Here is a 21,005-nt window from a genome sequence, read left to right on the forward strand (position 1 = left end):
TATTATATATATATAAAACCTATACACGGATTTGCCGATTTTTATTTGTACGATTTATCACTATTCATTCGCCATTCTCGCACGCACTCCCCGCTAGATGTTTGGACCTCTGACTTTCGTGCTTCACCCGCCGCCGTCCCGGGAAGGTGACACCGCCACCTGTTCCTCGTTTGTCGGCTCTCGTGGGTTTTTTAACCCGGAAAGAGATCTTTCATTTACTGCTTAAAGAAAAGTTTGGTGAGATATTCAGGCGCATCGGAGCCAGGTTGGAACACGATCACTCGTGGGCTCGCGACAGAAACGATTTCCTGCTGTTTCTGGGTTCGAGTTTGTCTTCGGGTTCCGGAGTGAGTGGTATGGCTTTTCTGCTTCGCTCCTGTACTCAAGACTCCGGAAGAAAAACACCCATTACATGAAAACGAGCGAGCTCTGTTGTAGTTATGATGAATATAAGTTGGAACCATGGCTTGACTGTCACTGATTGGACCCAGGTTCTTTGTCTTTCTATTAATTCCCACGATCCCATGCATCTACGGTTATGTCTTCATCGTCTTTTACTTGTTAACCTGAGTATTAGTATCATGCAAAATTGGTTATGTGCTCTCTTGTAGGGAAAGCTGGGAGTTCCCATGAATGCTTATTGCTTGTCGTGTGAAGCTGATTGTGTTGTCAGTCTTTTACTTTGTAGTTTGATGCCAATGCCAAATGGGTCAGTCTATAACTGGTGTTCTTGTGGCAGGTAATTCTTTTTGTCTTAATTGAAAGAGCATTGTTGCATAGGAATTAATCATTGAGCTGGACTGGAGCTTAATTTGGTAAATAATGGGTTGTGCTCCCTCCAAGCACGCCACCAAGAGTGCCACACCTGAAGCCGAACCATCAAGTGCATCGGCCGAACATATTTCCCTTGCTTCTGAAACGCCTTGTGAGTGCCTTGCTCATCCCCTTGTTATCCTTGCCTATTTGGAGTTTCCAAGGCGAAATCTTGTAACCATTTTTGTCGAGCAGCCACATTCATGACTTGATAATGCATTGAAGCACACTGTTAGGTCCCTCCTCCTTCCTACCACTTCTCTGCCCATCCCAAAAGAGAAAGAAATTTAGAAAGGGATGGTGTACTTTCATTTATCAATTCATTTTGCTGCTTGGACATGGACCATAGACAAGTTCCTTTAAACCTGCTAACAAATTTCATTTGATGTTTTTGCAAATATTCTATAGATTCATGAGCATTAGTTTAGAGGATGACATGCTTCGCCTTGGTCGATCAAGGTATCAAAAATGTAGTTGATTGGAAGTTTAGCTTGCGATGAGTTATCAAGTTTCCTATATGTGTTAATACTCTGTTATGCCTTTTTTTGGAGGCTGCTGGTAATTGACAGACCCTGTGTCACCTGCAGTTACTGTTAGTGAAGTGGAATCTTTGTATGAGCTATTCAAAAAGCTAAGCACTTCTGTGATCAAGGATGGGCTTATACACAAGGTATCCTGCTCCCTCCCACGCGTGGGGATAGAAATAAATGGTATCTATACAACAGTGTATTCTACCCTAGTCTGACCTAACATTTCTTTCTATTTGTGTGCTAGGAAGAACTTCAGCTTGCACTTTTTCAAAATAGCAAGAAGAGGAGCCTTTTTCTGGATAGGGTATGATTTCTAACCTCGTTGGGGAAAATACGTCTTTTCTGCTGCCAATTACCTGCTACGAAGCTCGAAGTCTACAGAAGGTTTTTGACGTGCATCCAAGAGATAATAAAGTAGAAGAATTGTGTAAAATCTAGGTCATCTTATTAAGGGAAAATGTTAGCATGACATAGCCAAAAGTTAAAACTGCAACACATTCTGTTGGTGAAAAAGCTAAGCATGTGCTCAATAAGTACCTTGGTGCCTCTTTTTGTGTCAGCTGTCACGTATGGATACTAATCAATTAACTGCAGAAGACAGCAAAAGTCACTCTTAATGAGTATTATGCATTTGACAACTATACTTTTTATCTCTCTGTATCATTTTATGGGGAATATGCTTTTTCTTTTTCCGTGAATTAGCCTTCCATAATTAGCATATCCCTGCCACTTCTGCAGATGTTTGATCTCTTTGATGTCAACCGAAATGGACACATTGAATTTGGCGAATTCGTTCGATCATTGTCAGTTTTCCACCCAAAAACTCCTTATGCAGTCAAAGCTTCATGTAAGAAGCAGAGTAGAAAACATTCTTACGGTGTTATGACCTTTATGAGTCTCTCCGCAGGGATGTTCAATCTCTGAGTACCTTATATTCTTTAGTTCTACGGTTCAGAATTCATGCTATGCATTTGCTAGTACTAAAAGGAGGTTGTATTTTATGACAGATGCTTTCAAATTGTATGATCTACGGCAGACTGGTTACATCGAACGGGTGGAGGTAAGCATATTAATCCAACATGCTTCAACATGAGGTAGATGAGGCTGCTTCACTACTTGTTTAGATTGTTTCTCCATGAGTTTTGAATCCTCTTCCGGCCAAAAGGGGAGAGCTCTCTCTCTCTCTCTCTCATCTACACAGGTGCTCCAATTGACCATGTAAAAACTTGCTAATACTTATTCTCACATGAACTCTTGATTTCGATCCCAAGTGCTTGACAAAAATAATCTTTAAAAAGTAAGGCCACTGGATGCTCTCGATTTGATGCCATCTTGACTGTTGAAATCCCAATCCAAGTACGATCTGCAACCTATTAAACGTATGGCTCTTAACCTAGATCTTGATTTGCTACAATCTTTGTAGTATTCCGATCCTAATCAATGAAACCTCGGGGGTTGGTATCATTGATGTACAAACTTTTCCTTCAAAGTTTCTTTCCAATTTGATCCTTTAGACACTGTGATTGATCCTTTCATGTTTATTGATATTAGCAATTTAGGTTCGAAACTACTGAGGATCTGGCATACTCGACGCATGCTTCTAAACTTAAAAGTAAACAGTAAAAAAAATTGTTGAAATTAATTACTTGTTACCTATGAATTATAAGTCTTCATGTTCTTTTACTAAGCATATATTTTGGCATATTTACAGTTGAAAGAAATGGTGTTGGCCCTTTTGAGTGAATCTGAGCTAAATCTATCAGATGATGTTGTAGAAATGATTGTGGACAAGGTAAAGAACGACATCTATGTAGTGTGTATGATAACAAGTATTCTGTCTTTTCTAGTTCTCTTGCTTATTTACTTGCTCTCTTTAAACAGACATTTGTGGAAGCAGATGCAAAAGGCGAGGGAAGAATTGATGAAGAAGAGTGGAAAGAGTATGTGGCAAAGAACCCCTTGATGCTGAAGAACATGACTCTTCCATATCTGATGTACGTCAGATGTCAATAACATCACTTTCAATAAAAGTTTGCTCATCCGATCTTATGCACTTGTGTATAGAAGTAGCATCTTTCTACATAGCTTGACCCTGTGTTTTCTTGGCCATTATCATGAGAATTAGCATCTTTCTGTATCTGAAGCACGTCAATTACTTCATTTGTGTGGTTTACACGTGCTCAGCCAGGATATAATCTCATTCATTTCTTTCAGAGAAAAATTTTGGGTAAAAACTAGCATCTTGGCATGCTTTGCATTGTTGAAATTGGCCTCCTTTTTAATGGATTTCGTAGATGTTGAATTTACTTTCCTTTATGTTTTTTATTTTTGGGTTTTCATTTCTGCTGTTAAGTCCTTAGTTCACTACCCTCTGGTCATGAAGGACTCATATATGGTATTTGGTTGTAAATTAACTCTCATTCATGCAAAGGATTGTCAAAGACAAGTTTGCTATTTCCAACTGGCTTACTTAAGTTCGCTTCTCAATGCCTTTTCAGGGACATAACCACATCATTTCCCAGCTTTGTGTTGCCAGGTGAAGCACATGACTAGGAGTCGTAGGCTACAGCGACAGGTTACCTCCAACCGAATGACCTCCTTTTCAAGAAAAAGCCCGTTTTTTTTTTCCAGAAGATGCTGAAAATGTGGAGAGGGATGAATCCTGCATGTTCTTCATCCCTTCATTTAGGAACTAGTTCTCACGATTTAAAACCTTAATTAGGCCTTGTTCTTGTACTCAAACGAAAGAACGTCCCAAATAGGCTAACCACTGAATATTTTCTCTCCCAAATAGGCATTGTCTGTTTCATCCACCTAGTCCGGTTGGCTCCTATTAAAGCCAAATGGCAACAGCTATGCATTTCATATTACCTTTTGTTAATTATGTAGGTTGAAGTTCCACCAGTTGACATATCTGGTCGCACAAAACTTTCGTCCGGTCTATTGGGGCTTAGATGAATTCTCACAGGAGCAGAATAAAAATGCATTTGATTTGAAAGGTATAAGTGCCGTAACTAGGGAGCAATAACTATATGATGGTTTTGCCAATATATAATTGCCATAAACAGAGAAAAGAGTCTTATGTAACGAATAGGTAGTTTTATATGATTCCTTGGTGGTTGACAACCTTATATAATGGAGAACCCATGGTGGTTCTTGTGAAGAACTTCTAAACTCACACCTGATATAAACCATGATTGTACACCAAAACAGGCAACTTCATGTTATATTTCAAAGAAAGAGTTTTAGGGATTTGTCGAGGTCGAATCACAGATGAATGCAGACAACTTACAGGCACCAACCGTTGCGGCATGCAACCGAATGGGATTGATAGTGGAAAGAAGATACATTCCCCTAACATAATCATTACCACATTGATAATCCAAGACTTGAGAAGGAAGAAACAACAGTTGTACGTTTTCCTTAAACAACAAATGAAGGAACGAGCTTGGGACTCCGACGGAAGTGACAAACTTTTACATCTAGAACGGTTGTTTCTTTCCCTCTGTTTTCGTCTGCCCACTTTCGAAGCGCATTAACGTACTTTAGAACAAAGAACCAGATTGAGACGATCTGATAAGGATTCCTGATGATGTTGACAAGTCTGTAGCTGACACTTGGCTTGAATGGCTATGTAACTTGCGTGAGTAAAAGGAACAAATGAAAACGGCCAGAGTGCGGTAAGTGCAACTTCAAGAAAGGATAAGGTGTCTTTCATTGTACAACAACCTCCCCAACCATAAATTGACACAGCTTGTATTCATTTCTGTTGGGGACACACAGACACATTATTTAGCTACTTCTGATTCATGATTGTTGGCTCGACTACAAGCCATGTGTGAACCAGTTTCTTCAGTTCATTCTTTTTAATAAGCTCCTGAAAGTCGTTGATTCTTTTTAATAAGCTCCTGAAAGTCACTTCCTTCGACCTTTGGTTCAGTAAGTCAAAGGGAAAGGTAAAGAAAACGAACAAATTGGATCTAGCGATCACAACTGTCTCTTTGGTATGGTGGTGGAAGTAGTTCATCCGCTCCCTTTAGTATTGGGTTAATGAGGTTGACTCACCAAAAGAAAAAAACAAGAAGAGAAAACAACTTTACTCCAATGAGATCCTTCCTCCAGCAAGACTTTTGGGCACACGAGTGCCCATTTTTTGACTACGATGTGGGAATAGTCTTTCTCAACCCAAGCTCAAGGGAGAAGACGCCATGTTACAGGGTAATAGCAATAGGTCCTGAGGTATATCAGTGCATGCAGTAGCTAGCGTGTTCCGGTATTCGCATTTGATATACCTGATGATCTCTTGCTATGACAACATTGACTAATGCATCATCATGGCACAGAATCACGAAAAACATTATTAACAATTCGTGGATATAATACATTCCAGCATCCTTACAAAGTTAGAGAAATCTTGAGATTGAATTGTCAGAAGACTACATTTCCACCACCTTAGAGCACGCATGAGAGAGAGAGAAAGAGAGAGTGAGAGTGCAAACCATGCTAGCTACACAGGTTGGGTATGCAGGCCCCACCTTCTGGATTCTGCTGCTCTTTCCAAATCCGTCCTGTAACCCGAAGTTTCAGCTCTTTTCTGTCCCCTCCAGAAAAGAAAAGTGCCATGTTGCGCTGTATAATTAGACCATCGTGGCTGTCCCTAACCTTCCTATGGCTATCTCTTATGCTTCGTGGTGTGCCCTCCCATATGAGTTTCCGACCATTCCCCCCAACCTCCAAGCTGTAGCTGTAGTTCCGAGCTTCCATCTCATCACCCATGAAACGGAGAAATGCCATGTAAACAGGAGCCATTCCAAGCTGAAATGCTTCAAAGTGGAGGCAGAAGTATTGTCCAAAGCAGTGGAAGACCTGAACATATGACAGGCGAAAATGGTTTTGGACATGGGCATTCAGTCACAGCTTTGATTCACAGAATGCAGGGGAAGATAGTTTAGGAATTACTTATGGACATATTAACTCTCTTAAAAACTCTATTGCAGTTAAGTACTGAACTTCAAATAGTTCAATTATATGGTAAATATCGCATACAGACTCAGTTCTATCGTTATGAGTACTAGCGGCACTTTAAAGTAGTCAATAATAGTTCAAAACTCGACTGAACAAGCATATCTCACTGTAAACAGAGTAAACTCAGAGTAATTCTGAAGTGTGTGGATGTTGACAAGGCCGCATGATGTACTTTTCGATGTTAAAAGGAATGAAAAAAGTTATGAAAGAAAGGAGGATTCCAGATGATTTTTGATGATTAATTATCTGAAATTAAATCCTTTCCCAATAATGCGACTGCACTTCTTATAGCAACCCTGAGAAACCTTTTCATTAATTAAAGCTGATTTTATCATTTTTTTCCTCACAAAGACCTATAGATCATGGGTGAGTGAATACTCACAGTTAACATCCATGTCGCATTTTCTACTTCGCGCGGATTAGACTTCACATATCGATGGTTGAAAGTGCATCCAGAATGCATATCCACTTTGTGGTCATCCCTCAGATGAGCAACTAGGAATGGAATGTCCCCAGTGACAGAGCACTCTGAGCCGGCATACGGGCAATTGTATGGTCTGAAGTTACAAATAGTCTCATGTTTGAGTTTACTGTAGTAAGGAAATATCTCTGGGCACCCAAGAGAGAAGTACTTGCAAGGCAGCTCAAGTGATTCTGCCACCTTCTCCAATGCAAGACACCTTATATCACCAAGTTCCTGTCTGCACGTGGGACACCTATTATGAACCCTGGTTTTACAGGTTGAGCAAAGTGTATGGCCATTGTGGCACTGCAAGAAGAAAGTTGCATTGATTGTTTAGCCAAACAAACCCCATTCATGAAGGAGCTGCTTCTCTAAGTTCACAACATCCGGAGGAAATATTCAGCAATGTTACTAGAAAGCACAGCGACATTTATATTGAAACAGTCCTTGAAAATACATAAGTTTAGCTAGCATGAAAACTGGCACCTTCCAATAAAGATAACATGTTTCGGTACTCTTGAAGTATTGCTTTAATTAAATAACTAAACGGTAGAATATCATCTTTTAAGGGCACCAAACTAGATATAATCAAGATGAACAACAAAAACAAAAGATAAACAACTAAGAAAATAAAGTTTCATTTCGATGCGTTTGCCTCGAAAGACATAAAAAAGGGATGATTACCTACAATGCTCCAGCTCAGCAAGGGATACAACAAGAAAAGTACCCTCTCTACTGCCCTGATTTCTGAGAAACAGCAAGAGTTTATCTGATGGAATTTCCTCATTATGGCTGAAAAGGCAGCAGATATATCTGGAATTCTTTCTATTTCTTGAACTATAGTACCGAGTGACTCTCATATCTGGATGTTCAAGTCAAGCATTTCTCTCACCAAAATACTGAGCAGCAAGAGCGACAAGCAAATCGACCTTAGACATAACCAAGTTCACATCATAGAGAAGCAACTTTGACAAGTCACTAGAGACATGAAGGGACCATTTTTAGTTTCAAGAAGTTACTTTTGACCCAGCAGCAGCCAAATCCCCCAAGAGCACACCATTATATATAAAGCCAAATCCACCAAAATTTCACCAGCTCATTTCATATAATCCAAGAGGGTTCCTTCATCCCACAGCCCACATGATTCACAAAGTCATACCCCAGAAACTTTCATTATCTCATACAAAAAAATCAATTTTGAAATTGAAGCCGAAATCAACCGGCTAATCAACTCAAACACCATCCAACAAATTGATGGACATACTCACCTACCAATGCCGCAAAGGTGAGGAATGAAGCAGCACAGAAAAGAAAACACCCTGTGAACAGAAAATCGCAGAAACCCGTTGACCCAAAGGGTCAAAATTAGAGAATGACCTGATAAATTGGAGGGTACATCGAATTGGTGCATACTGGGCACTCGAGCAATTCGTGGACGCGGGTGGTGCTGGGAAGAATCGCAGAGGAAACGACGCCATTGCCGTGAGACGACTTGGAAGGGAATTGCTGGTGAAGATGGTGGAGGGGATTCTGCTGGATCTCATCTTCGTCCGTCCCATCTAGGGACGTTACGCATTCGATACTATCGGCTTCCATTCAAACTCCGACAAAATCTGAGCTCGGAAATGTGGGAAAGTCGCCGAATTTGTCGGATTCACAGGTGCCCGACCCGAACCAGGAAAGAGGGGCAGAGGATAAAAGAAGGGAAAGTTTCGATTTTTGAATCGAGTACACGATGGGTATGTCTGGCTCTCCCCCCTCAGAGAATCAGTGAGTATTGATTTCTCAAAGAATGGTGGTGATGAGGAGTGAAAAATTTTACAGAAACGAAACACATTTTCTGCAAAAAGCAGGTTCCTTTCTTCAACAGCTTGGGAGGGAGAGAGAGAGAGAGAGAGAGAGAGAGAGAGAGAAGCGAAATCCGACGGCAGAGAGACCGGCACATGTGTGTGTGTCTTTCGTTTGTGCTCGCGCTGTGCGTGTCGCGTATGAGAAAGATCGATCTCAATAGAAGGGCCCCAGTGGGTGGATGGTGATCGTGAGGATTCGTGAAGGAGGGGATTAGATTACTTAAACACTAAAATTATTGAAATAGTTGGCTGACGCTAATCTGTTCGAATTATATTCTCGCCCCTTTTTCGTCTATGTAGATTCTTGTTCTTGTTATTACACTACCAGCCAGTACGGACATCGGGTCGTGTTACGAAAGGCGTCTGCATCGTTCGAACACACGGGGTCGAGCAGCGAAATTGTCTGCATTCGTCCGAACTTCGGTGTCGAGCTGCTGCTGCATTTGCCGATGTTCTCGTGTGTGTCGCGAGGAGCCTCCAAGAAAGGGAGGAATGAAAGAAGAACGAGTCGTGTTCATCTGAACTTACTTAACCCACCTGCTACGGGCATCGCCCAAAGAGGGATGGGTTTTGGCATCATTCAAGACTTGGGTTCGACGTTACTTCCCCTGCCGCGAGAGCACTTCCCTTTTTACTTTTCGGCCGCACCTGTCTTGAGCTACCAATCATCCCCCAAAAAGCTACACAAATGACTGACCCTTGTCCAAGCCCTGTTCACTGCTTCTGTAGCAGTACTTACTACATTTCTCGTATCCGTTCGAGTTCTTGATTTTTCCCATTAACTCTGAAAAATGCCGCCGATCGTCTGACCCGACGGTGAATGAGTGCTCGAGGTTGAGCAAGTCAGGGCGTTTAGGTTAGGCCGGGGGATCAAATCCCGTTGCAATTTCATGAAAACGGCTATTGGAAAAAGTTCTTCCGTTCGAGTTCAGCTTCTCTCATAAACTCTATGACAAAATTGCACTTGCTCGCAATCTTTGAGATGGGTGTTTCTGCTCTAAACATAAACGCGAGAGAATAAGGCGTATTAGTGAGTCAAGCTATTTCACTTTTTCTTAGTTACAAGGGCCAAAACATACTCAGGAGTCGCTCAAAAGCTATTTGATTGAGAGTTGCTCAAAATTGACTCTTCCGGTACTTTGAATTCAACTCGTTTCTTCTCGAGTCGGAGTCAAGTTCGAGCACTTGATTAAGCTTAATCCAATAATCTAGTTAATTATTTGTTTTGTGACATATATGTAAATATTCTAAACCACTAGTACTTTCAAATGTACATATTGTGCTTTAGGAATTCAAGCTCCAGAGCGAATTCAAACCTAGCTTGAGCTTTTAAACTTCTACTTGCTGATTGAGTTGATTCCAAGTCAAGCTCACCTTCGTTGAAAACTAAACTAAGTTGACTTGAGCCCAATATTGATAAATCAACCTCGAGTGCATGGTCGAGTCAAGTCGACTCTGACCACAAAATTGTTATTAACTCAATTGGCCTTGCTTGAATCCATATAGCTAGAAAAATATACGAAAAGAGAAAAATCGTATGAGTTTCTAGCTTCCTGTACCACAACAGTAGGCATCATATAATAACAGTCCTAACTCTACCGTGTCTTTTGTTTCATCTCTTCTGGAACAATCGCAAACATTTTTTTTTTATTGTGGATCTACTACCATAAATTCAATGTGTAATCTTAACACTTAATTCTAAATAATCTCATTATTTCAATTATTGAACCATTTCAAATGACAAATACAAACATGGAACAACCCTATATATAAATAGAATATAAGAATAAGTAAGAGTAGAAAGAAGATAAGAAAACTTCCTACTTCAACGTTTTATAGGTTCAATCGTTGCTCAACTGGAGATTCACCCTAAAATTAGTGTTATGGTCAAGAAAAGTAATTTACACAAACGTTTTTTACCAAATGATTTGGTATATCTAGCAACAAAGGAGGAGGTCTTTGCGCTCACGCTGGAGTTAATCTGGTCCGTCACATTATTAGAGGATATATATGTCTAAAGAAACAAAGAACGAATGGACTGAATTGCCAACAACCCTAAAACTTGATCCTGAGCAAGAATCTGCTATGAGTGTATAAAACAGAGTTCCCTTCCCTTCACACATAAGAAGCTCCTCGTACAGGGACACTATGAGGTCACCATGCAGAGCAATCCTAAGATACAAGCAGCTCCTCGTACAGGGACACCGCGACTTTGATGATTCATCCCATCCTTGCAGTCCACGACATTAAGATGTAAAAGAAAAGGTTGGCTATAAAACAGAGAATCAGTGGCAATCTTACCAATGTTCATTATATGAGCGCCAAAATGAAGCATTGCCTGGATGTATCCCTCCAAATACCATCACTTTCCTCTAGACCAATCCCCGCTCTTCCCACCAGTTTTGCGCTCAAGTCTCACGTCTGAAATCTGGATATCCTTTGAAGCAGCCTTGCACATATCATATACTGTAAGACCAGCGATGGTCACAGCTGTCATTGCTTCCATCTCGACCCCGGTTTTCTCGGAACACGTAGCTTCCCCTTCTATTTCCACGCTTAAGTCGTCAGGGTTCAGCTTCAGATCAACGCGAACATGAGTCAGTGTGATGTTGTGACACAGCGGAATGAGGTTGCTTGTATGCTTCGCCCCACTTATCCCCGCGATCTTGGCCACGCTCAGGACATCTCCCTTGGCCATCTGGTTGGCGGACACCAAATCGAACACCTTCTTCCCCAGCATCACTTTGCAGCTGGCAGTGGCAGTTCGCTTGCTAATTACTTTGGGAGAAACATCGACCATTTGAGCTTCTCCTGTATTGCCGACATGCGTCAAGCCACCTAAACCCACTTCAGATCCTTGAGAGGTAAATTGGGTTTCCTGTGCCATAACGCCATCCGCCGTAGAAGTGCCAAATCCATTTGATGGCCGCTCACCAAAAACAACTTCCATTTCCTGATGCGAATTCCGTATCCCCAAACATGTTAGCTTCCAACAAAATGTTATAACGGACTAAATAACAACAACGAATCAAGAGGGCAGCCGATCACATCAAGTTTTAAGCTGTAGGAAAATGCATCCTATGTATTTCATATCTCCATCAATGTGATCGTTGTCTGCCTCCGAACCTTGTTACCACTGTTATTTTTCTCTCAATTTTCTGGACATAGATCACCTTACCTTACCTTATTCAGTTCGGCAATGGTTCCGGCTAGATCACATCTGGTGTTACTGCAAAAGGGTCTCGCCAAAGCAGCAAACTTTGCGGAAAGTCGACGAAGCAACATGCTAGCTTGATTCCGCCAGAGCTCAAACTACCGCAGAAGCTGGAGAAACATAAGCGGGCAATAGCCGGTGAGAGGAAACTAAACTAAAATTTCAGAAGCAGGACGCAAGCCAAGTCCGCCATCCAATCACTAGACGATGTCAAAGTCAAAGAGCTTCGTTAGAGATGCATATATCTATACGACTCTCCGGGCAAGCAGAAGCACATTTCATGGCAGTCGAGCATTTTAGCAAACAGGTGGAGGGCGCGACCGGCGAACAGAGTTGTACTCAAGCAAAAGGAAGGAAACAGGAAAGCCAAACCTTCAAACGCCATCAAAGGTACACACCTGACACCTGGACGTCGCAGTCGATTCTTGGTAAGCTTCTTGCAAATTATTGAAGTCTTTCAATGTCTATGAGCCTATCTGACTTAGTTGCAGATCCCGCATTCATTTTTCTTGCAGGGTAGAAGATGGTTATTGGCTGTGCCGCTACATGTAGCGAAGATATATCCAGATAACAATAATTACTTGGGAAAATTCCAAATACAGATAACAATAAGTAATCTCATTTTTTCAAATAATGACCTTAAAATGGATCTTGTATTAAATAATGATATGAAGTATCTTTATTTTCTCAAATAAAGATCTAAAGTAAATATTATCTCAAATAAAAGTTTGAAGTGATCATCTTTAATCTCAATAAAAGGCCTAACTTCATTGGAATCAAGGACATTTTCATCTTTTAATTTTTTCGATTTTTTACCTTTTTTTTCTTCTTTTGGCCTTTTGAGCTTTTTCTCATAAAAAACAAACTAAAAAAAAGCTAAAGTTAAAAAAAAGTAAAAGGGAGGTCGGCCAACCCTCCTATGGCCACCGCCCCATCGCCGGTGGGGCAAGAGCCCCGGCTAGGGAGTGGAGGGCTGCTCCCTTTGTTTTTTTTTCTCTCTATTTTTTGAACTTTTTAAATTTTTAATCTATTTTAACTAAAAAAATATTTTTTCACGAAAATGCTTTTGACTTGCCGAAATTTGGTCGGCCGGATGAGGCTCTTATTTGAAACTATTATAGTTACTTCAGAACCATATTTGAGAAAATAAAAGTACTACAGATCCTTATTTGAGACACGATCTATTTCAGATTCTTATTTGAGAACATGAAAGTACTAAGTACTTCGTACCCTCGTTTAGAATACTTTAATAAAAAAAAAACTCCTTTTTAAATAGGAAAAGCGCCGGATATATATAATGGGGGCTCGGTAAGAGACAGAGAGCTCAAACTGAAAAAGCTCCTCCCGCCCATCCACAACCACAATCATGGAGACGAGGCAGAAGATCGAAGAGACGGTCATGGCGATCCTGCGGAGCGCCGACATGGAAGCCATGACCGAGTTCAAGCTCCGGAACGAGGCCTCCGAGAAGCTAGGCTTCGATCTCTCCGACATCGACAGCAAGAAGTTGGTGCGAAGCGTCCTGGAGTCGTTCCTCCTCTCCGACGCTGCGGGCGAGGACGGGGGCAAGGGGGGCGAACCGGACGTCCGAGGGGAGGCCGGCGAGGTCGCCGCGGCAGCACAGGCGAGGGAAGTGAAGATGGAGCTCGGCGAAAGTGGAGGACGCGTCATTTGTGAGGTTGAAAGTGAAACCCTATGGCATTGTAGAGGAAGTGAACTTCTTGGTCGTCACTTAGTTTTTGTCTGCTAATTCATTGGTGAGATTGAACTCAGCTGCATAAATCGTGTTCGAAAGCCATGGCTGTCCGGGTTTGCGAAGAGGTGCCTATATGTATTTCTTTAAGGTTCGGATTGCGCACGCACAAGCATCTCTTGTACCGGACAGTCGAAAAGGCGAAGATGATAGTTCTGCAAAAGCTTTATCAGATGCAGTCTCTTTGTTAGCTGAAGAAAATGGGATTATAGGCAAATTTGAATTGTAGCTGTCTAGTTTGCTGAGGCTAACTTAGGGTGCATGAAAGAGGAATCCTTACTCTAGAAGCCCTGCGGCTGCAAGTAACACCTGAATAAGATTGGTGAGGAGTAGACAAAGTGCAATCGGCAGTAGTAAATCCAATATTGTAGATTCTCACTTGGCAGTAGTAGATAAGTGCAACATGCAGTTGTAAATCTAACATTTTAGATTCTCACTTGGTGGGTAATGTCTCTCCTTGGATTTTTCGTGGTTTTCCTTGGTTGGCAATTGGGACTTAGCTCCAGAACCTCTAAAGGCTCTACTTGCGTTGCCGTTAAAACAGTTGGTACTGACTAGTGACATTTTCATTATATTCCTCTTGTGGCTGACTGATTATTCTGCATTCTGTGATTAGATAAGCCACATCAACAACTTTTAAATCGTCATTTGATGTTGGTGTAGCTGTCAGATAGGAGGTATGTGGCTCTTCAAGATTATAACGGCACAAATATGGTATCGATAAGGGACTACTATATCAAAGATGGAAAGAATTTTCCCAGTGCTAAAGGTGATTGCACATGTATAACATTCTCTCCTCTATCTACATCTACAATGATGCTCGTCTTTTTGTTCTAGCTGGTTCAGGTATAATAATTGTGAGTAGGCGTTCTTACTCTTTGCTGCCTGTGAGCTTTCCTAAGGTTTGATGACAATGGTTTATCTGATCACTGATTGATGCTGCATATAATTGACACTTGTGTTTATGTCGTTAAGATCTGCAATTCCAACTGCTTCAGTGACTTTTGCTTAAAGAGTATGTTTGTCTCAGTATAATTCTGTGGGTTTCTATCAACACTGTGTGTCTCTTTCTCTTGTATTGACTCCATAATGCTGCTCTTTGCGTAAAGTTGTATAAATGTGTTGTGGTGGCCTCTGAACCTCTAACTATAAATATTTACTGTAATGTGCTGAGATTGAAATCCCATAGCATTAGAGCACTGTTGCACGGATGGGTCTCTCCTTTGGAGCTTTCTATGGATTTGCATTGGCTTGGGAATTTTTATGTGTAGAAGACAACAATATGTCAAATATGATCATATTATTGAGGCAAGAGATACGTGGAAGTTATGAGTGTGAGATGGGCATAGTAAGTAAGGAAGTGTCTGATATACATTTACTTACCCTTTTCTCTATGTCTCCAAGCATTAGAGCACTGTTGCACGGATGGGTCTCTCTTTCTCTCTCTCTCTGCTCATCCAACGTCCATTACCTTCGTCTCAAGCCTATATGGAAGGATGACACATCCGTGAACTATCTGAGAAGATTACTATAACTTATCTTTAGGTCCAAGAACTGTTTTTGCTTATTTGTTATACTGCCTAGTCATAAATGTTAATGCTGTACATTGCTATCTTATTTTTCTTTTGTCACTCTAGATTTTTGCAGTCCTGTATGTTTTTCTGAATTTTATAAGCATTTTTGTCCATGTTTTTGCTGGATCTGTAGTTTTCCCTTTATTGCCATCAAGCGTGTTTATGCAAATATTAAGCCTGTTCTGATGCATTCTAGGAATTAACTTAACAAAAGACCAATGGTCAGCTTTGAGCAGCAGTCTCCCTTCTATAGAGGAAGCCATTAAAAAGATGGAGTCAAAATTAAGGTGAGAATATCATGTTGGTAATCTAACTGATTATTGATGTATATTCATAATGGTCAGGGCTCAGGGATGTAATCCTCCACACTTGTGATGTGATTCCTCCTGACCAATACACAATGATAAGTGAATACTTGTTTCCATTCTCTATCAAAGAGCACTCTTTTTACAAAAACATTCTGCCGATTGGCCATTGAATGGTTTTTATCAATTGATTGCTGCAGGCCGCAAACCATTGATGTTGCCCTCGATGATGTTTCTAACTCAATGGCCACATTAGTTCAGGGTCTTGTACCCATTGAGATTAATCGTTTTGATGGAAAGAACTATCACCACTGGGCAGAACAGATGGAGTTTTTCCTGAAGCAATTAAAGATTGCATATGTTCTCACTGATCCACGCCCAGTGGCCAATTTAATACCAGAAGCAAGCAGTGGAGAAATTGCTCGAGTAAAAGCTGCTGAAGAGAAATGGATGAATGACGACTACATTTGCCGTCGCAACATATTGAGTTCTCTGTCAGATGATCTCTTCTATAAGTACTCACAGAAAACTCACAGTGCAAAAGATCTGTGGGAAAAGCTAAGACTAGTTTATCTTTATGAAGAATGTGGGACTAAGAGATTGCAAGTCAAAAGGTATATTGAATTTGAGATGGTTGATGGTAAATCAGTCGTTGAGCAAGTCCAGGAGTTGAATAGAATGGCAGATTCAATTGCGGCTGCTGGAATTTCGGTAGATGAGAATTTCCATGTCAGTGTCATCATATCTAAACTACCTCCATCTTGGAAGGATTTCTGCTTGAAGTTGATGCACTATGAGCATTTGTCTTTCCAGGTGCTGATGAATCATTTAAGGGTTGAGGAAGAGTTGCACAATCAATACAAGTCCAAGGAACCTCATGATATTCATGGTATTCAGCCATCAGGGAAAGTTAGATCCAGCAATAACAGTATAAGGAACTCTGGAAAATCTCCGAAAATAAGAGAGTCTGAGACAGTTGGCAAGCCGGTGGTTTGCTATAGTTGTGGTAAGAAGGGACACTATTCGAAGCATTGCCGAAGTAGGAAAAGTGACAAGGAAGCTAATATTGTAAAAGAGTCGGAAAATCTCGCTTAAACTACACAAACAGACGTGAGACATTGCCGATGACACTTCTAGAGTAATTTTTGGATATACAGCGCTTCCAAGTAGTAGCACTCTGTATACATGCTTGTTTTTCTGCATTGAAGCCGTTGTCTGCAGGACTTGAATTAGGAGATCACTTTGCCGTGAAATTTTCAACTGAGGGCTGCCATTTATCCAATAGCTTTACTTTCGAAGTTGGTGATTCAATGTATTATATTGGATTTTGGCGTTGGCACTTGCTGTGAAAAAAGTATAGGGAGATTAATAGCATAAAGAAATCACCAACTTTGCGCTTTTCCAATCTAAAGCATTTTCATTCACAAATATAGATTTTGGTGTTGGACAGCGAGCAGATACATGTCAACTTAGTGAGTGTCTCTACTTTTTCTTGGACAAGGTTGAAGCAAAGCATTGCTTCCCAAAAGCAAAAAGGTTGAAGGAAAGTGTTGGCACTGGAATTGTGCCATTGTTCGCATAATGCTCACACAGCAAGCTTTTTGTTTTTTTCCTGATTAACTTTATATTTTCCCAGCCTGTGATAAGCAATTTGACTTTTTCATGTAGAACCAATTTAGGGGTTTTGTAGTCTTTGATGCCTAGGATGACATACTGTGACAATTCTCGTGCCGCCATACGTTCTCGGTGCAACTGTCCTCCAGTGTTCAATAGCTGCAAGTTACCTAAATTCATGCCATTGCGATGCTCCATGCGAGCCCCTCTTGCTGTTATCTGGTAACGCAGCCCACAAGGAACACACTTTGACGAAACGAAACATTCGGCGCACATTTCTTTTGTGAAAGTAACCAGGACACGTCAGTTCGCAGGCTCAGATTCATTCCTCCTAGAAAGCAGAGGCCGTGATAAAGATCGACTGTGGCAAATGAGATAAACGTGTTAGTACTTTCAGGTTAAAACTGACTTCGAAGAATTCAAAATTGATCAGGCGACAGAGACAGCTTTCCGCTTCAGTGGAAGAGCACTTCAGGGACCAAGACTGACAAAAAAAAAGTCCGCGCAGATAGTGCACCGAATGGAAGAAAGGGCAATCTGGAAACTCAACTGCTTCGTTCACATGTTAAATGCAAAATGATTCCTCATCTTCCATTGTAAGTACTACATCAAAGTTTCAAACTACAGATAATTCGACGAAGAACCCGAACTGAGGAGTATTAACGAAAAGAAAGTGAATACAAAAACTGAGGGTAAACCATCAAAAGGGAAAAATTATAAAGAGAAACTATATTAATGTTCAGAACAACCACAAATGGTATAGACTTACAGACTCAATTCAACTTTCAAGAATATTTCCTTATGAGAGGATTGTTTACCATAAAAAAAAAACAAAAAATGAAAGTAAATTTGCTGTCCTAATTGGTCAACAGGAAGTCATTTTTCTCCTTTTGGCTCAACCACTTCTTAAGGAAACTCTGCAGCAATCCAAAACTCTGATCGAGCTTCCAAAGGGGCTTTCCCTATGTATTACGCCTATCCACTATAGCATAAGCGAACATCGCCCATTAGCCAACAGACGACAATGGCTCTAAGGAGTTGGATTCACGGGAAAATGCTGCAGTTAACTTCTCCTTGGTCATCTGTTCAGACCCTTGCGACTTTATCAGAAATGTATGAAACACAGTGTCGTTGGCTGTCGAAAGCTTCGAGTCGAGAACGGTGACCTGCGCCTCTTGGAAAGCCTGGATGACTCTTGATGCGGGATGAGAATTCAAAGGACAGCTGACCCTCACAACGACCTCATCGGCAGCAGTAGCTTGGACATCAACATCCGGAGCTTGGTTCGATTGCTCCGCGTTGGCATCAACCTCGACAGCTGATGCATCTCTCGAAGTGCTTCCAAACCTCTCCCGATCTGCTTCCATGATTTTGAGCTTTGCTTGAAGCTCGTTTATATAAGCAATGGCATCTCCTAATAAGGAAGCTTTATCCATCTTGGATATATTAGGCACCACTGCACGAAGAGCGTAGAACCTCTGGTTCAGCTTCTCGCGTCGCTGCCGCTCTGCCTCCACATGATTGAGAGGTTCTTCTCTTCCATTTGCAGGCTTCCGGCCTCGTTTTCTTGGTCTCTTCTCGTTCGCTGCCCCACCCTGCTCTTCCTTGCACGAAGCTTCAACATCAGAATGCTCAGAGTCAGCGGTGAATGGTCGGGCCATCACAGAAGGCCTTGAAGTGGCACCCGTAAAGTCGATTTGCATTTGCACCTGCTTTTGTGCTTGGTAGCGGTTCAACCCAATATCGTTCCTACCACCATTCATCCGCTCCTCTAGCTTACTGGCCGAGGTTTGAGAACCATAAAATTCGACAGGACTCGCCTGTTTTACGCCATGAGCATGAGGCCAACTTGCGTCATGGGTACCGTTTCTAGGGGTTGAAAATGCGAGTTTACCTCCGTTATGGTAAGCTTCCCACGAAGGCCTGGGGTCCATCTTTCTAACGGCGAGTTTCTCCCTAAAATGGCCATGGCCATGACCATGACTGTTACTTGTGCTCAATTCCTGCCCAAATATCTTGGAGATTCCCTCTCCCTTACTTGCCAGCGCCAAATTGGAGAAGGGGGCATTTTCGTCCTTCTTGTCGTTCGTCACGGGTAAGGCTGCTATTGGCTTAGCCAGCGCGAATGAATTTGCCGAGAAAGACAATCTTATGGACTTCAACACCTCCGAGCTTTCGGGTACAGATCTAACCGAACCCAGCTCTACAACCCCAACGTCAGTCGGAACCAAAATTATTGTCTGAATCCCCGCAGACTTTGCAAGAAATGACCGAACACAGTAATCAGAGGACGACTTGAGTGCATCCGTCAGCCATACGTGCTTCCGCGAAGCAAAACACTTGCCTGGACCCCCTTCTCCCGTGGGAAACAAGAAGTACATGGACGCCAGAAAGAACATCTCCATATCCGTCACCCGGTCCAAACCAAGCGCGTAATTGTCCTCATCCGACCCGCCAAAGACGGTATGCAGCTTGTCCAGCACCCGCTTCCTCATCCTCTGCAGGCACTCGTCCTCGAGTCTCAAATTGAGGATTCGAGTCGCTTCGGATTCTTCTCCATCTTTCGGCTCCCTACAGGACCCATCCCCCCAACCCAACAGCCAATCCCCCGACTTAGACCTAGAAATTTGCCAGAAGATGGCATAGTTCCAGCTAAAGTTGGAAGAGTCGGGGTGGTCCACGAGATCCGAGAGCTTGTTTTGCAAATTCTCGTCACTCCCAATGGACATCAGGAGATTGTCATTCGAAACCGAGCTGGACACCAAGTAATCGAACGCCCGGGTTCCTAAGACCGCAGCAACCATAGCTTTCTCTTCATCATTCCAAGGCCCATCCCCAACACCTAGCTCTATCTTCATCCCTACCCCCGCACAAACAAAAAACCCACGACCCTCGCCACAAAATCCCTCGAAGCTCGAAAACCCAGATCGAATCTCAGCTAGCGAAACCCACCAAAGCAACACAAAAACCCTCGCTTCCTACTACGGAAAACTCCAAATCCTCACGCATTCGACGGATAAACAGGAATCCCCCCGAATCCTGCCCCCCTCAACGTCGGCCATGGCTATAAATTCACAGATCTCGATTACCACCGCTAGGGAAGCATAACAACCGGGAGGGGAAAAGGAAACTGAGAAACCGGAACCAAAAAGCGCAAAACGAAATCCCAGACGAGATACGAACCGGCGGGAGGGGAGCAGCAGCAGCAGCAGGAGCAGGAGCAGGGGAGTCAAATGGGATCATGAGACAATCGCCGCAATCGGGCGGCGCGGACTGCCCGCGCGCGCGCGCGCGGAGGGAGTGGAGGAATTCGTGCAGCTTCTTCCTCTCCTCCTTTCCCGGGTGAAAGAGCGGGAGGAACACGCGCGCGCACACAGGGGGGGGCTCTCGGTGGGGGGAGGGCGCGAAGAGGAGGATGGAGGAATTCTTTCGGCCGGAAAAACAGAACAGTTTCGGCTAAAATGGGTACGAGAAAAAATGGAGGAAAGCAGGGTTGGGGGGTTGGGTGCTTTAAGCTTTTTCTCTTTTGTAGGCATGTACGATGAGGGAGAGAGAGAGAGAGAGAGAGAGAGAATTTGTAAAGCTCTGGGAGCCCAGGAAACTGGCAGGGGGGAGGGGGGAACCGGGGTTAGGGTTAGGGGTGAGGGAGTAACCGTGGTTAGTTTGGGGGGGGCGGTGGTGGTGGTGGGGAAACGTGATTAGGGAGGACTTCGGGGTTTTGAGGGAGGGGAGGGGAGGGGAGGGGTTGGCTTTTAATTAAAGGGGCTTAAAACGAGGTCAGTGTTGTTATAGCAGTAAACGATGTCACGTTAAGCACGGTCTCTCTCTTTTTCTCCCTCTCTCTCTCTCTCTCTCTCTTTTGTT

General features: G+C 42.4%; 5 protein-coding genes across 11 annotated transcripts; 2 read left to right on the forward strand and 3 right to left on the reverse strand.

Moving 5' to 3' along the window:
* The first annotated feature begins 96 nt into the window (after positions 1 to 96).
* On the forward strand, positions 97 to 4,252 carry LOC115687051 (calcineurin B-like protein 4). 3 transcript variants are annotated; one of them, XM_030612522.2, is made up of 9 exons: positions 102 to 354; positions 740 to 925; positions 1,401 to 1,483; positions 1,588 to 1,647; positions 2,082 to 2,190; positions 2,351 to 2,403; positions 3,055 to 3,135; positions 3,225 to 3,337; positions 3,842 to 4,252. In XM_030612522.2, the coding sequence occupies exons 2-9, from the start codon at positions 823 to 825 to the stop codon at positions 3,894 to 3,896; spliced, it is 657 nt and encodes a 218-aa protein (XP_030468382.2). In that variant the 5' UTR covers positions 102 to 354; positions 740 to 822; the 3' UTR covers positions 3,897 to 4,252. The 3 variants fall into 3 exon arrangements, with proteins under 3 accessions (XP_056160380.1, XP_030468382.2, XP_030468383.2); XM_030612523.2 differs by having other exon boundaries at positions 102 to 347; XM_056304405.1 differs by lacking the exon at positions 3,055 to 3,135 and having other exon boundaries at positions 97 to 354.
* A 1,426-nt stretch (positions 4,253 to 5,678) lies between these two features.
* Positions 5,679 to 8,769, reverse strand: LOC115687021 (E3 ubiquitin-protein ligase SINAT3). The gene is made up of 3 exons (XM_030612484.2): positions 8,209 to 8,769; positions 6,751 to 7,137; positions 5,679 to 6,209 (listed from the first exon to the last, which is right to left on the reverse strand). Exons 1-3 carry the CDS (start codon positions 8,425 to 8,427, stop codon positions 5,847 to 5,849), a joined length of 969 nt encoding a protein of 322 aa, XP_030468344.2. The 5' UTR covers positions 8,428 to 8,769; the 3' UTR covers positions 5,679 to 5,846.
* Positions 8,770 to 10,489: 1,720 nt separating this feature from the next.
* LOC115687022 (cyclic pyranopterin monophosphate synthase, mitochondrial) lies at positions 10,490 to 12,492 on the reverse strand. Of its 4 annotated transcripts, none has more exons than XM_030612488.2 (3): positions 12,294 to 12,492; positions 11,865 to 12,005; positions 10,490 to 11,634 (listed from the first exon to the last, which is right to left on the reverse strand). In XM_030612488.2, exons 2-3 carry the CDS (start codon positions 11,964 to 11,966, stop codon positions 11,044 to 11,046), a joined length of 693 nt encoding a protein of 230 aa, XP_030468348.2. In that variant the 5' UTR covers positions 11,967 to 12,005; positions 12,294 to 12,492; the 3' UTR covers positions 10,490 to 11,043. The 4 variants fall into 4 exon arrangements, with proteins under 4 accessions (XP_030468348.2, XP_030468349.2, XP_056160378.1 ...); XM_030612489.2 differs by having other exon boundaries at positions 12,268 to 12,492; XM_056304403.1 differs by having other exon boundaries at positions 11,865 to 12,095; positions 12,294 to 12,491.
* A 717-nt stretch (positions 12,493 to 13,209) lies between these two features.
* LOC115686985 (retrovirus-related Pol polyprotein from transposon TNT 1-94) lies at positions 13,210 to 16,825 on the forward strand. Of its 2 annotated transcripts, none has more exons than XM_030612432.2 (4): positions 13,210 to 13,573; positions 14,312 to 14,417; positions 15,419 to 15,509; positions 15,728 to 16,825. In XM_030612432.2, exons 1-4 carry the CDS (start codon positions 13,262 to 13,264, stop codon positions 16,620 to 16,622), a joined length of 1,404 nt encoding a protein of 467 aa, XP_030468292.1. In that variant the 5' UTR covers positions 13,210 to 13,261; the 3' UTR covers positions 16,623 to 16,825. The 2 variants fall into 2 exon arrangements, with proteins under 2 accessions (XP_030468292.1, XP_056160390.1); XM_056304415.1 differs by lacking the exon at positions 13,210 to 13,573 and adding an exon at positions 13,660 to 14,191.
* A 1,030-nt stretch (positions 16,826 to 17,855) lies between these two features.
* Positions 17,856 to 20,463, reverse strand: LOC115686984 (transcription factor MTB1-like). Its single transcript, XM_030612431.2, has one exon. It carries the CDS (start codon positions 19,997 to 19,999, stop codon positions 18,149 to 18,151), a length of 1,851 nt encoding a protein of 616 aa, XP_030468291.2. The 5' UTR covers positions 20,000 to 20,463; the 3' UTR covers positions 17,856 to 18,148.
* Between the last annotated feature and the right edge of the window lie 542 nt (positions 20,464 to 21,005).

The sequence above is a fragment of the Syzygium oleosum genome, unplaced genomic scaffold (genome assembly GCF_021117445.2).
Source record: "Syzygium oleosum isolate NSW1041296 unplaced genomic scaffold, Sole_v2.1 Sole_v2.32, whole genome shotgun sequence".
NCBI classification, from domain to species: Eukaryota; Viridiplantae; Streptophyta; class Magnoliopsida; order Myrtales; family Myrtaceae; genus Syzygium; species Syzygium oleosum.